The 15,144-nt window shown below is 39.7% G+C and overlaps 1 protein-coding gene across 1 annotated transcript; it reads left to right on the plus strand.

The window, feature by feature from the left end:
* The first annotated feature begins 11,042 nt into the window (after nt 1–11,042).
* LOC145163521 (uncharacterized) lies at nt 11,043–13,576 on the plus strand. Its single transcript, XM_079082359.1, has 4 exons — nt 11,043–11,392; nt 11,608–11,795; nt 12,208–12,750; nt 12,831–13,576. The coding sequence occupies exons 1-4, from the start codon at nt 11,043–11,045 to the stop codon at nt 13,574–13,576; spliced, it is 1,827 nt and encodes a 608-aa protein (XP_078938485.1).
* Nucleotides 13,577–15,144: the final 1,568 nt, after the last annotated feature.

Below are 15,144 nucleotides of genomic sequence, written 5' to 3' on the forward strand. Positions count from 1 at the left end.
TGACTAGGTAAGAACCCGTCTGCTTTGTCGTTTAGCGGTCACGACGTGGCCAACGATGACCACTGCGGTGCCATGATCGACTGCGAGGGTCAGCGCGTGGTAGTTCGAACCCCAAGTGGGGGAGAACTGATTATTTATGGAGAGGGCACCAGGGTGGGTTCAGAGTTTTGTTCTGCAGCCATGGCTCGACAGTATATTCAGAACAGGTGTGCAGGTTACTTGGCCTGTGTGGTGGATACACGAGTTGGGGACCGGGTGTCGGTTGCTGATGTTCCGGTTGTCAGGGAGTTCGTTGATGTATTCCCAGAGGAGTTACCCGGCGTGCCTCCAGAGAGGCAGGTCGAGTTCAGGATTGACCTCGTGCCAGGTGCGGCCCCGATTGCCAAGGCGTCGTACCGGTTGGCACCGCCTGAGATGCAGGAGTTATCATCTCAGTTGCAGGAACTTCTGGGCAAGCAGTTCATCAGGTCGAGTAGTTCTTCGTGGGGAGCACATATTTTATTTGTCAAGAAGAATGATGGTTCACATCGGATGTGTATTGATTACCGGGAGTTGAACAAGTTAACGGTGAAGAACCGTTATCCCCTTCCGTGGATTGATGACCTCTTTGATCAGTTGCAGGGTGCATCTTGGTTCTCCAAGATAGATCTGATGGGTTTTAGGTGAAACAAATAAACTAGAAAACAATTCCTAAGTTCACATGCAACCTACTTTGGATCTATGTTTTAACTATTGAACATATAACTTTGAATTGCAAAACAAGAACCCTAGAGGAGAGAGGCTATTTTCGAAAATAACTAACTAGGGTTTAAGAGTTACATACCTTTCAATTGTTATAGCAAACAATTGATAATCCTCTTGAACTTGATCTTCTTGGAAGCCTAGCACCACAAATGTAATGCCTCTAATGGAATCACACCCAAGAACTAGCAAGAAGGAAACTTGAAGGAGAGAGGGTAGGGTATGCAAAAATCGGCCTAGGGTTTCTTCCAAGGTAGGAGTGGCCGAATTTAGGAGCTGGGAGGCTCCTTATATAGCTGAGGGGTATAGGGTTTAGGGAAAACCCTAATACTCCTTTGCTTGGGGCCTAAGCTAATCCAAATGCCTTATCCAAAGCCCCTTGGACGAAATCCTTAGGGTTTCCCCTATAGATTTCGTCCACCTCCTTCCAAGGAGGTTCTGGAGCCTTCCACTCAACTATCTGATAATTGCAAACTAGTCCCTGCACTTTATAATTAATACTTTTAACCCCAAAATTAATTCTGATTAATTTCTGGCTAACTATTAATTAAACATAACGATTTCTAATTAATATATTAATCTTTTAACATATTAATAAATCATTTATATTAATTTATTAATCTTATAAATTAATATCTCTCCTTTCATAATTTCCTTGTCCAGTTGCTAGGTTTGAGGGCAACCCAAAAGGACTGTGCTGCTATCAATTCAAGTACATACCAATTATAGTTATGGGCTTAGACACCTAATCCAACAGTCTCCCACTTGGATAAGTTTGTAACTATAATTGCTAGTATGCCTTCTAAATTTGCCCAGCAAATTGTAGCTTCCAAAAGCTACTGATGAACTCTGACCCAGTCAGTTACGTGTCCTTAGATAAATGATCATATAATCCTTCGTTCTGCAAGATATCCCTAGACATAAGACATGGAACGTAATCAATCTCTTTGTCCAGAATCTATGTTTCCCGATTTCTGATTTGTGATGATGTAGGACTTCTAATTGAACACATCAATTTAGTCCTGGCTGGGCCCAGCACATAAGTCAACACCAAATCATCGAGGGGCCCACATATATCGCTTTTCCGGTTAGGGCAAAAGGAACGAATAAACGTTGATTCATATGCTTGTATCTTTTACTCATCAAATTATACATGACAATACGTTTTATAACACCAAGTTACTAATGCGTTTTCGTATCACCAATGTATAACCGACTTTGTAAATTACAGCTCATATATCTTCGTTTCAAGATTATAAGAATATTATCGTCTCAGTATTACTCGTGATGAATTCCATGAAGTGATACTCTGAGCGAGGGTTTATCCAATACTCAAATCTCAATTTCCGAGTACTCATGAACATTGCAGCAATTCTATTGCCATGTCTATCCTCAGACAATCTGCAATCCAATTCACGACAGTCTTAATTCACTACTTACTTCCAAAAGTACGAGCGACTGTGGAGTTTGAATAATCTTATTATTCGGGAAGTAAAACATGCAACATATGAAACACAATAATAAACAATCGACAAAAGGCAGTAACCAAACTTATAAATAATACTTTATTATTTAATCACCAAAAGTCAATTACATTTACTTTGTTACAAGTTTCAGAACAAAACTAATCTAACTACTAAAACTAATATCATCTTTCAGTCCTATGCTCCGAGCATGCTGAATATGCTTAGCCCTACTCAGACCCTTTGTGAGGGGGTCTGTTGGGTTATCTTCAGATGACACCCTCTTTACTACAAGATGGCCTTCTTCTACTCTATGTCTGATAAAATGGTACTTTTTGTCGATATGTCTGGTTTTACCATGATCTCTCGGTTCCTTTGTTAAGGCAACCGCTCCCTCATTATCGCAGAACAGTTCCATAGGCTCCTGGATGGTTGGAACAACTCCGAGATCTCCGATAAAGTTCCTTAACCAAGCTGCTTCTTTCGACGCTTCACTCGCTGCTATGTACTCTGATTCACAAGTAGAATCAGCCACCGTATCTTGCTTGGAACTTTTCCAAGTAACCGCTCCTCCATTCAGTAAAAATACCCAGCCAGATTGAGAACGGAAGTTATCTCTATCCGTTTGAAAACTGGCATCACTGTAACCATCTACTCTCAAAGTATCATTGCCACCAAGCACAAGGACCCAGTCCTTTGTCCTTCGCAAATACTTGAGTATATTCTTAACCGCTATCCAATGAGCTCTACCCGGGTTTCCCTGATAGCGACTGACCATGCTCAAAGCAAATGCCACATCAGGGCGAGTACATGTCATAGCGTACATGATCGATCTGACAGCGGAAGCATAAGGTACACGACTCATGTCTGCTATTTCCTCATATGTACTTGGGCATTGAGTCTTACTTAATTTGGTATTGCTTTGGATAGGTAGCTCTCCCTTCTTGGAATTTTCCATACTAAACCTCTTTAGTACCTTATCCAAGTATGTGCTCTGACTAAGTCCAATTAGTCTCTTCTTTCTATCTCTCAATATTCTAATCCCAAGAATATAGGCAGCTTCTCCAAGATCTTTCATGGCAAAACACTTTCCAAGCCAAGACTTAACATCTTTCAAGGTTGGAACGTCGTTACCAATGAGTAATATGTCATCGACATATAACACCAGAAAAGTTACTATACTCCCACTATCCTTGATATACACACAAAACTCATTTTCACTTCTAGAGAAACCAAACTCTTTAACTTTCTCATGGAAGCAAAGATTCCAGCTGCGAGATACTTGTTTCAATCCATAAATGGATTTCTCAAGCTTGCACACTCTATTGGGAAACTTTGCATCAACAAAACCCTCTGGCTGATTCATGTAAACATCCTCAGCCAACTTCCCGTTAAGGAAAGCAGTCTTGACATCCATCTGCCAGATTTCATAGTCATGAAAGGCAGCTATGGCGAGCAATATCCTAATAGATTTAATCTTAGCTACTGGCGAGAAGGTCTCATCATAGTCAACCCCTGGGGTTTGAGTGAAACCTTTTGCAACCAGTCGAGCCTTGAATGTGTGCACATTTCCATCCATGTCTGTCTTCTTCTTGACGATCCATTTGCACCCAACTGTCTTACGACCTGGTGCACTATCAACCAAATTCCAAACTTGGTTGTCATACATGGACTTAATCTCACTGTCCATTGCCTCTTTCCACTTGGAAGCCTCTGGGCCTGCCATTGCTTCCTTATAAGTAACTGGTTCATCTAAATTTACCAGTGTCCTATCACTGATGAATGTGTCACCGTCTGAAGTAATATGAAAACCATACAACTCAGGTGGCACACTCACCCTAGTGGATATTCGAAGAGATAATGAGTTATCAACTGGTTCAACAGGAACTGTTTCCTCTGGTTGAGTGCTAGTGTCATCTAAGGTTCCTTCATTGGCTAACTCTTGAATTTCTTCAAGGTCAATGGTGCTCCCACTGTCCTCTTTGAATATGAGCTCTCTTTCTAGAAAGACTCCTCTTCGTGCTACAAAGACCACGTTTTCACTAGGTCTGTAGAACAAATATCCAAAAGACTGCTTTGGGTAACCAATGAAAACACATTTCTCACTTCTAGCTGCTAGCTTGTCGTGAGTCTCCCGTCTTACGAAAGCTTCACAACCCCAAACTTTAATATGTGCTAACGAGGGAACTTTCCCCGTCCACATTTCGTGAGGTGTTTTGGCAACCTTCTTTGTAGGGACAAGATTGAGGATGTAGGCGGCTGTCTCTAAGGCATACCCCCAGAAGTGAATAGGAAGCGAAGCACGACTCATCATAGAACGAACCATGTCTAACAAGGTTCGATTACGCCTCTCAGCTACACCATTTAACTGTGGTGTCCTAGGAGGAGTTAATTGTGAGACTATCCCACATTCTTTCAGATAGTCGTTGAACTCGATACTAAGATACTCCCCACCTCTATCGAATCTAAGTACCTTTATCTTCCTGCCCAATTGATTTTCGACCTCATGCTTAAACTCTTTGAACTTTTCAAAGGTTTCTGACTTATGTTTGATTAAGTAGATATAACCATATCTGCTATAATCATCAGTGAAAGTCACATAGAATCGATTAGCATCCCTTGTAGTTGATCTGAAGGGTCCACACACATCTATATGTATAAGATCCAACAGACCTTCACCTCTTTCACAAGACCCTGTGAATGGTGATTTTGTCATCTTTCCCAAAAGACAAGATTCACACATATCATCTGATTTTAGGTCAAATGATTCCAACACTCCATCCTTTTGGAGTTGGGCTATGTGTTTCTTGTTAATGTGTCCAAGACGACAATGCCACAAGCATGCCTTGTCTACACTATTAGACAAGTCAATATTAAATACACACTATTTCCTAAGCTATCAACACAAGTCACTGTTTCATACACACCATCACAAGGCAAAGCTTCAAACACAAAAACACCATTCTTATAAATAGAAATTGAACCATTAAAATCATTAAAAGAATATTTAAAACCTTGTCTGAACAATGCATGAAATGAAATAATGTTTCTTGTCATCTCAGACGAATAGCAACAATTTAATAAATCTAATCTAACATCATTACTAAGCAAAAGTTGATAAACTCCGATCTTGGTCACTGGTGAAGACTTTTTGTTTCCCATGATCAAGTTTATCCTTCCTCGCTCTATCTCCTCACTTTCTTTTAGCCCCTGTAAATCAGAACAGATGTGAAAACCACATCCTGTATCAAGGACCCATGAACGAGAAGATAATGAGTTATTAGAAGAAATAGTGTAAATACCTGCTGAAGATGGCTTCACTTTGCCATCTTTGATATCCTGTAGATATTTTGGGCAGCTTCTCTTCCAGTGCCCATTGTCATTGCAATAAAAGCAATCTGCATCTTTTGGATCAGAAACATGGGGAATGGTAGCATTGGGCTTAGCCTTTGGGCCATTACTAGATGACCCAACTTGAGCCTTGTTCTTCCAGTTTTGCTTAGGAGGACCTTTCCTCTTTTTCCCCTTTCCCTGTCCAATAGCCAAGACAGGGGCACTTGCAGGAGTGGAGGCTATACTTTTACCCTTCATCCCTGCTTCAGCTGTCTGCAACAAGTTGTGCAATTGGGCCAGTGTCTGCTCAGTGTTGTTCAAATGGTAAGTTAGAATAAACTGACCATAACAATCAGGTAATGAGTTCAAGACCATGTCAATGGCCAATTCCTCATCAAAGTGAATGTTGAGCTTGACCAAACGCTCTATGTAGCGTTGCATTCTTTGCACACGAGACACAACCGACTCCCCTTCTTTCATCTTGCAAGCCATGAGTGACTTGACTACTTCAAACTTTTCTTGACGAGCTCGCTTATGGTACTTTTCCATAAGGTCCTTGTTCATCTCAAAGGGCCAGTAGTCCTCATAGTACCTCTGCAGTTCTGGGGACATGGTTGCGACCATGATGCATGCCACTTTGGTAGCATCATCATAGTGTTTCTTGTAGGCAGCATATTCTTCAGGAGTAGCTTTAGACTCATCAAGCTCTTTGAGCTCCTTTTCAAGGACATATTCTTTGTCCTCAAATCGAAGCGCCATCTTGATGTTACGCATCCAATCGTTATAGTTAGAGCCATCCATAACGACTTTGGAGCAAATGTTGAGCAAAGAGAAGTTGTGGTTGGAGGATGATGAAACAGAAGTGTTTCCAGGAGTAGACATCTTAAAGGAAAGAAAGTTTTAGTTAGATTTCAAGATACCTCAATATAATAACCCAAAGATATAATATTAAGGTTAGGATCCAACTATGAAGATTCACAACTTAGAAATGGGATGCCGAGATCCAAGTGTAAATTTCATAAAGGTAGGTGAATGACGATTCACCAATTCCACCATTAGACGAAATAAACGAAGTGAAATTCCTAATTCTTTTGAGATACATTGAAACTATTCAATGACATGTTTTAATCTCAGATTATGCTATCCTATTTGTGACTGGGATGTCGAGGATCACAAACAAGATGTGAATAACCATGCAAATGTGCTTGGTAACCTCATTGTCTTTATCATTAACTATTGATGTGCTGGTAAACCACACACGCTCCATCAAAATGATAATTATGAGATACCCATTACTACTCTTTATTAGTGCCTTTTAGTATGCTGGTTAACCACACACGCTCCACTAACGACCAATAAAACATAATGTGCAATTTCATGGATTAGCATACTTTTCACATTTTTCCTAAAGTAACTAGAGTTGGGATTTTGTAAAATAATGTTCTAGTACTTTCTTTAATAACATTATACTTTTAATGAGATGTAGTTGTCCTATCAAACCCGTTCTGCTAACGACCCTCCACTAATCAAGGAAGCGGTGGGTGAGAGTGGACACCCATTCAACTACCATTTTATAGGCAGTTTCCTTATACCCCCCTTATAGACTAGCTTCGTGAATGAGGCATACTAGCGATTTGATTGACCATATTCTTATACATATATAATATTTAACTTTTAATTATAATATATATATATATATATATATATATATATATATAAGGTGTGTTTTAAACTTTTTAAAACTTTAGGGTTTATATATAAATTTCGAAAATTAAGACATTAATTTTAAATTTAAAATAAATCAAATAACTAGATTTAATATTTATCTATTAATTAACTTTTAACTAATTTATTAAATCTTGTAAGGATTATCTAATTAAATTAAACAGTTAATTTAATCCTAATCCATATCCCTTCTAGATTTCGAAAATATGGGGATAGGATAATTTCCTTATTTTTCTCAATTATTCAATAAGGCAACTATTATCCAAAACAAAGAAACCCTAAAAGGGACTAGCAAATTTCAAAATTTTAAGGGAGGAGGCAAGGGTTTCCAAAACCCTAACCCTAATTTCGATTAGGGTTCATGGAGGCTAGGGTTTTTCGAAAACCCTTTGAACCAAAACCCTAAAATCGAAAATTTTGGCCTCTAGGGTTTAATGGCTATAAACCCTAATTTGCAATTCAACTATTATAGCAATTCAATTTAAAACAAACAATGACTCTGATACCACTGATGGGTTTGAGGTGAAACAAATAAACTAGAAAACAATTCCTAAGTTCACATGCAACCTACTTTGGATCTATGTTTTAACTATTGAACATATAACTTTGAATTGCAAAACAAGAACCCTAGAGGAGAGAGGCTATTTTCGAAAATAACTAACTAGGGTTTAAGAGTTACATACCTTTCAATTGTTATAGCAAACAATTGATAATCCTCTTGAACTTGATCTTCTTGGAAACCTAGCACCACAAATGTAATGTCTCTAATGGAATCACACCCAAGAACTAGCAAGAAGGAAACTTAAAGGAGAGAGGGTAGGGTATGCAAAAATCGGCCTAGGGTTTCTTCCAAGGTAGGAGTGGCCGAATTTAGGAGCTGGGAGGCTCCTTATATAGCTGAGGGGTCTAGGGTTTAGGGAAAACCCTAATACTCCTTTGCTTGGGGCCTAAGCTAATCCAAATGCCTTATCCAAAGCCCCTTGGACGAAATCCTTAGGGTTTCCCCTATAGATTTCGTCCACCTCCTTCCAAGGAGGTTCTGGAGCCTTCCACTCAACTATCTGATAATTGCAAACTAGTCCCTGCACTTTATAATTAATACTTTTAACCCCAAAATTAATTCTGATTAATTTCTGGCTAACTATTAATTAAACATAACGATTTCTAATTAATATATTAATCTTTTAACATATTAATAAATCATTTATATTAATTTATTAATCTTATAAATTAATATCTCTCCTTTCATAATTTCCTTGTCCAGTTGCTAGGTTTGAGGGCAACCCAAAAGGACTGTGCTGCTATCAATTCAAGTACATACCAATTATAGTTATGGGCTTAGACACCTAATCCAACAAGATCTGAGGTCCGGGTATCATCAGGTCAAGGTGAGAGAGGAGGACGTGGAGAAGACCGCGTTCCAGACTCGTTATGGGCATTACAAATTCGTGGTGATGCCATTTGGGCTCACCAACGCGCCTGCGGTATTCATGGATTTGATGAATCGGGTATGCAAGCTAATGCTCAATCGTTTGGTGATCGTGTTTATTGATGATATCTTGGTATATTCCAAGACCAGAGAGCAGCATGAGGAGCATCTTCGCGAGCTCCTGGGGGTTTTGAGGCAGAACGACTTTATGCTAAGTTCTCAAAGTGCGAGTTCTGCTTACAAGAGGTTCGATTCCTTGGACACCTCGTTAACCAGGATGGGATTTTGGTCGATCCGGCCAAGATCGAGGCGATGATGCAGTGGGAGGTTTCGAAATATCCCTCAGATATCAGGAGCTTCTTGGGTTTGGCAGGGTACTACCGGAGATTCATTCAGGATTTCTCCAAGATTGCAGTACCCCTCACTCGTCTGACGAGGAAGGGGGTGGATTTCCAGTGGGGCCCCGAGCAATAGACAACACTCAAGACTCTTTGGTAGAGGCTTTGCGAGGCCCCAGTTTTGACCCTCCCGGAGGGAATAAAGGATTTTGTAGTTTTCTGTGATGCGTCAATTACTGGGTTGGGAGCAGTACTCATGCAGATAGGACGAGTGATAGCTTATGCTTCGCGGCAGCTGAAGCCACAGGATTCGAGATATCCCACTCATGATTTTGAGTTGGGAGCTGTGGTTTTTGCCCTCAAGATTTGGAGCATTACCTTTATGGGGTCCGTTGTACCATCTACACGCATCACAAGAGTTTGAGACATATTATGGACCATCCGAACCTGAACATGAGGCAACGCAGGTGGTTGGACGTAGTCAAGGATTATGACTGCGAGATCCTTTACCATCCGGGTAAAGCGAATGTGGTGGCGGATTCTTTGAGCCGCAAGTCAGATGGACCTTGTATTGGGGCGTCATGTATGAGGATATATGTGGATTCTCCTCTTGTGGGATGATTAGGGAGGCTCAGATCGAGGGTGTTCGGGAAGAGAATTGGAAGATGGAGAGGATCAGGGGCGAGATCACCAGGTTTGTTCCGGACAGCCGTGGTTTGTTGACCCGTTGCGGTCGGGTATGGGTTCCTGTGTCTGGTGGGGTCAGGCAGATTGTGTTGGAGGAGGCTCACAAGTCTCGTTTTTCTATCCATCCGGTAGCCACCAAGATGTATCGGGATCTGAGGTTGGGCTATTGGTGGCCGTGCATGAAGAGCGAAATCGTCTGGTACGTCGAGAGGTGCTTGACCTGTAGGATGGTCAAGGCCGAGCATCATAGGTCGCATGGCAAGCTGCAGCCTCTGGAGGTTCCCATGTGGAAATTGGAGCAGATTTCGATGGACTTCATCACCAAGTTGCCGAAGACGGCAAGGGGTTTTGATGCTATTTGGGTCATCGTGGATCAACTGACCAAGAGCGCCCATTTTCTAGCAATTCGGGAGAGTTCTTCGGCAAGCCCGACTTAGGGCAGGGGCAATATGGGCAAAGGAACAGAGACCAAAATTTTCAGAGGCCCATATATATATATATATATATATATATATATATATATATATATCCCATATATATATATATATATATAGTAGATTATGTATCGTTCAGCCCAAGCAATCCAACATCATCGGAACAGCGCCAAACCAAAGACAACAGCGCACGAAGCAACAAACGATTGCAGCAATTGAGCAATAGTTTCATTTTTGTTAAAAAAAAAGTTTGATTGCAGCAATCACACGCCTCAGCGACAACAATCATCGATTCATCATTCATCGTGCATCCTCCGATACAACAAATTCTATTCTAGGTGAGGGTCGATCACATATTCACTTTATCAATGATTCTTCTTCTTCATTCTTGATTCTTGGTCCTGCTAGGCTGCTAATGTAATAGATTATGAGAAATTAAGGAATGAGGAATAAGGAATTAAGGATTATGACTTTATGAGTTTGTAAATTATAATTGTCAATTCAATTGCATACTTGAATCAGTTGAATGCTTGAATGAATTATAGATTAAATAGATTATCAATTTTTCAGATTCATGGTATGTTTAATTATGTAATTGTTTAACTGTTTATCTTTTAACTCTTCAATGTTTTAGATTCTTGAATGTTATTCATGAATGTTTAATTATTTATCACTATGTTGTATTGTCATTATGTCATATTATCATATTGAAATCTGATTGAATGATTCACAATGTTGAATGAAATCAATGAATGATTTTGAAATAGATTATTAAACAGAAATTAAATTATGAGATTATGTTTATTGTATAATTGTTTATCAGAAATTTGGAATTCAGAAACCATAGTGTTTAAAAAATCAAATTATGTTTATTGTTTGTAAAATTGTAGAGATGAAGTCTAAACAACCATCCGGTAGTCAAAAACGTAAAAAAAGAAAACTAGATGAAGAAAAGAGAAAGGCTGACGCTGGTGCTCTAGATAAGTTTATCCATAGACAACCTATTGAAGAGCATGTTGAAGAGCACATTGAAGAGCACATTAAAGAGCACATTGAAGAGCATGTTGAAGAGCAAGAGCATATAGAAGTAGAAGAGCAAGAGCCCGTTAAAGAGCTTGTTGATATATATGATCCAAGAAAGTGGGAAAAACTTAATTCTGAGGAAATTAAACTTTTGGTCCAGAAAGGTCCTAAAAGAGATAATAGTATTATGTATGGTCCCTACGATAAATTTGGTAGACGGTTTTCTGACAATAACTTTACCAAATTTGGAGAAGTGTGATAGAGAATGGCTAGTATATTCGAAAGAGCTAGACAATGTATTTTGTTTCTGTTGTAAAGTGTTTAGAAAAGGGATTTCAAAAGGTAAATTGGATGGTGAAGGTTATACATATTGGCACCATGTTACCACTTAGGGTTAAAGAACACTAAATTTCATTGGATCATCTTACAAATAGGAATAATTGGTTTGATATGCGTAAAAGATTGAACTTGAATGAAACAATTGATAAAGTTCAATACGAACAATTCAAGAAAGAAAGAGATTACTGGAAACAAGTCCTTTTGAGAATCATTGCAGTAGTGAAGTTTCTTGCTAAACATAATTTAGCATTTCGTGGATCCAATGAAAAGTTGTATAAAAAAGGTAACTATAAATTGTAATTTTTTTGTTCTAATTCCACCAAATATCTTTTTGTTAATTATTATGACTAATTTCACTTCTTATTTGTTAATTGTATATAATACGTAACGGAAATTTTTTGGGTGTCATTGAAATGTTGGAAGAGTTTGACCCGGTTATCAAAGAGCATGTGCGGCGGATCACAAGTGATGGGCTTCATGTGCATTATCTTGGCCACTTAATCCAAAACGAACTAATATCTTTGCTAGCTCAAGAAATTAAAAAAAAGAACTTACCAATAAGATAAAGGAAGCAAAGTACTACTCAATCATACTTGATTGTACTCCCGATTCAAGTCACCAGGAACATATGACTATAATAGTGAGGTATTTAACGTTATCATATAATTTTGTTACTGTTGATGAGCCATTTTTAGGTTTTTTGTATGTTGATGATACCTCTGGAAAAGGACTATTTGATATTACACTTGAGGAGTTAAAGTCAATTGGTCTTAAAATTGATGTTATGTGTGGTCAAGGCTATGATAATGGAGCAAACATGAAAGGAAAACACCAAGGAGTGCAAAAGAGATTTTTAGATATAAATCCTAGAGCATTTTACACTCCTTGTGGTTGCCATTCTCTTAACCTAAAATTATGTGATATGGCTAACAAGTGTGTTAAAGGAAAGAACTTTTTTGGATTCATCCAACGCATTTGTACTATCTTTGCAAATTCTACTAAGAGGTGGGAAATTTTGAAAGATAATGTTAAAGCTTGGAGTCTTAAGTCATTGTGTCAAACTCGTTGGGAAAGTTGGGTTGAGAGTGTAAAGGCTATTAAACTTCAAATTGTGGATGTACGGGAAGCTTTACTTCAAGTTGGAGAAAAAGATAATGATGTTGCAATTGCAAGTGAAGCAACTTCACTAGCAGAAAAAGAACTTGGTGACTTTGAATTTTTGGTATCAACTTTATTTGGTATGAAGATTTAAACCATGTGAATATTGTGAGTAAGAAGTTATAATCAAAGGATATGCATCTTGATAATGCTATTACAGAAATAAACAAATTGATTGGGTACTTCAAGGATTATAGAGAAACTGGTTTTTCAAAAGCGATTGTTGAAGCTAAGGAGATTGCTATTGAAATGGGTATTGATCCAATATTTCCACAAAAGCGTTTGATTGAAAGGAAAAAAAGGTTTGATGCGAGTTCAACTAGTGAAGAAATTTCATTTACACCTGAAGAGAATTTTAGAGTCAGTTATTTCTTATTCATTGTTGATCAAGCTATTTCTTCTCTTGAGACAAGATTTGAACAATTCAAAGAGTATGACAAAGTATTTGGTTTTTTATTTCCACATAATTTGAGGGGAATTGAAGATAAAGATCTTAATTCGTATTGTCATCGTCTTGAAAAAGCACTCAAGTTTGAAGAAAGATCGGATATTGATGCCGATGAACTTTATACAGAGTTGAAATTATTTGAGACACTGGAAACCGATGAATTTAGAAACCCTATAGATGTTTTGAAGTTTTTTAAAGAACTTGATTATTTCCCAAATGCAAGCATTGCATATAGAATATTGTTGACTATTCCAGTAACAGTTGCATCTGCAGAAAGGAGTTTTTCGAAATTGAAGTTTGTGAAATCTTACTTACGCTTCACAATGACACAAGAAAGACTTAGCGGTTTGACAATAATATCTATCGAGAACGAAATCTTAGAAAGTATAGACTATGAAGAATTGATCAACCAATTTGCAATCAAGAATGCTAGGAGAGCTTCACGGATCGTCGGTTAGCTGTTAGGATATGTAATTACTCATTAAAATACTATGATTTTTCTTTGTTTATTGCTATAAAGTTTATCGTCATTTTAATAAAAAAATTAGTTTATTTAATTACTCATTAAAATACTATGATCTCGGTAGTCTGCAGGACCACCTCGGTCCGTCCCATCACCCTGTGACCAACCTCACCCCAACAGACTGGGGTGCGACATCTCCGTCCATACAACAGCTCATAAGGTGGAGTACCAATGCTGAAGTGAAAGTTGTTATTGTAGGAGAACTCTGCAAGGGGTAGGTAGGAGTCCCAGCTCTCACCGAAATCAATAACGCATGCTCTCAGCATATCCTCGAGAGTCTATATGGTCCACTCACTCTGACTGTCCATCTGCGGATGATAGGTTGTACTGAAGTGCAGCCGCGTGCCCAACTCCTCGCGGAACTTCTGCCAGAAACCGGAGGTGAACCGAACATCACGGTCTGACACGATAGAGTTCAGAACCCCATGGTGAGCAACAATCTCGTATTCTCGTGTATATACACATCAGACAGTTTCTCGGCCGATGAGCTCTCCCGAATGGGCAGAAAGTGAGCACTCTTGGTCAATCGATCCACGATGACCCATATAGCGTCGAACCCCTTCGCCGTTCTCGACAATTTGGTGATGAAGTCCATCGTGATCTGCTCCCATTTCCACATGGGAATCTCTAGAGGCTGCAACTTGTCATGCGGTCTTTGGTGCTCGGCCTTGACCATCCTACAGGTCAGGCACCTCTCAACGTACCAAGCGATCTCTCGCTTCATGCATGGCCTCCAGTAACTCAATCGCAAATCCCAGTACATTTTGGTGGCCCCCGGGTGAATAGAGAAACGAGACTTATGAGCCTCCTCCAATATAGTCTGTCTGACCCCATCAGACATCGAAACCCAGACCCGACCACAACGGGTCAATAATCCCCGGTTATCCTGTACAAACCGGGTGTTCTCACCCTAATCCTCTCATGCTTCCAGTTCTCCTGACGCATACCTTCAGCCTGGGCTTCCCTGATCAAGCCCACAAGTGGAGAGTCCATTGAAATCCTCATGCACGTAACTAGAGTAGAAGATCCAACTGACTTGCGGCTCAGAGCATCCGCCACCACGTTCGCTTTACCAGGATGGTAAATGATCTCGCAGTCATAATCCTTGACTACGTCAAGCCACCTGCGTTGTCTCATGTTCAGGTTCGGCTGATCCATGATGTGCCTCAGACTCTTGTGGTCCGTGTAAATGGTACAGCGGACCCCATAGAGGTAATGTATCCAAATCTTGAGAGCAAATACCACCGTTCCCAACTCTAGATCATGAGTAGGTCGTCTCATGCGACTTTAACTGCCGCGATGCGTAAGCTATCACTCGCCCTCTCTGCATGAGGACCGCTCCCAGTCCTGTGATGGATGCATCACAGAACAACACAAAATCCTCAACTCCTTCCGGGAGAGTTAATATTGGAGCCTCGCATAGTCGCTGTCTGAGGGTCTCAAACGCCCTCTGCTGCTCGGGGCCCCACCGGAAATCCACCCGCTTCCTCGTCAGATGAGTGA

This window comes from Lactuca virosa, chromosome 3 (genome assembly GCF_052849685.1).
Source record: "Lactuca virosa cultivar CGN04683 chromosome 3, Lactuca_virosa_CGN04683_v6, whole genome shotgun sequence".
Taxonomy (NCBI): Eukaryota; Viridiplantae; Streptophyta; class Magnoliopsida; order Asterales; family Asteraceae; genus Lactuca; species Lactuca virosa.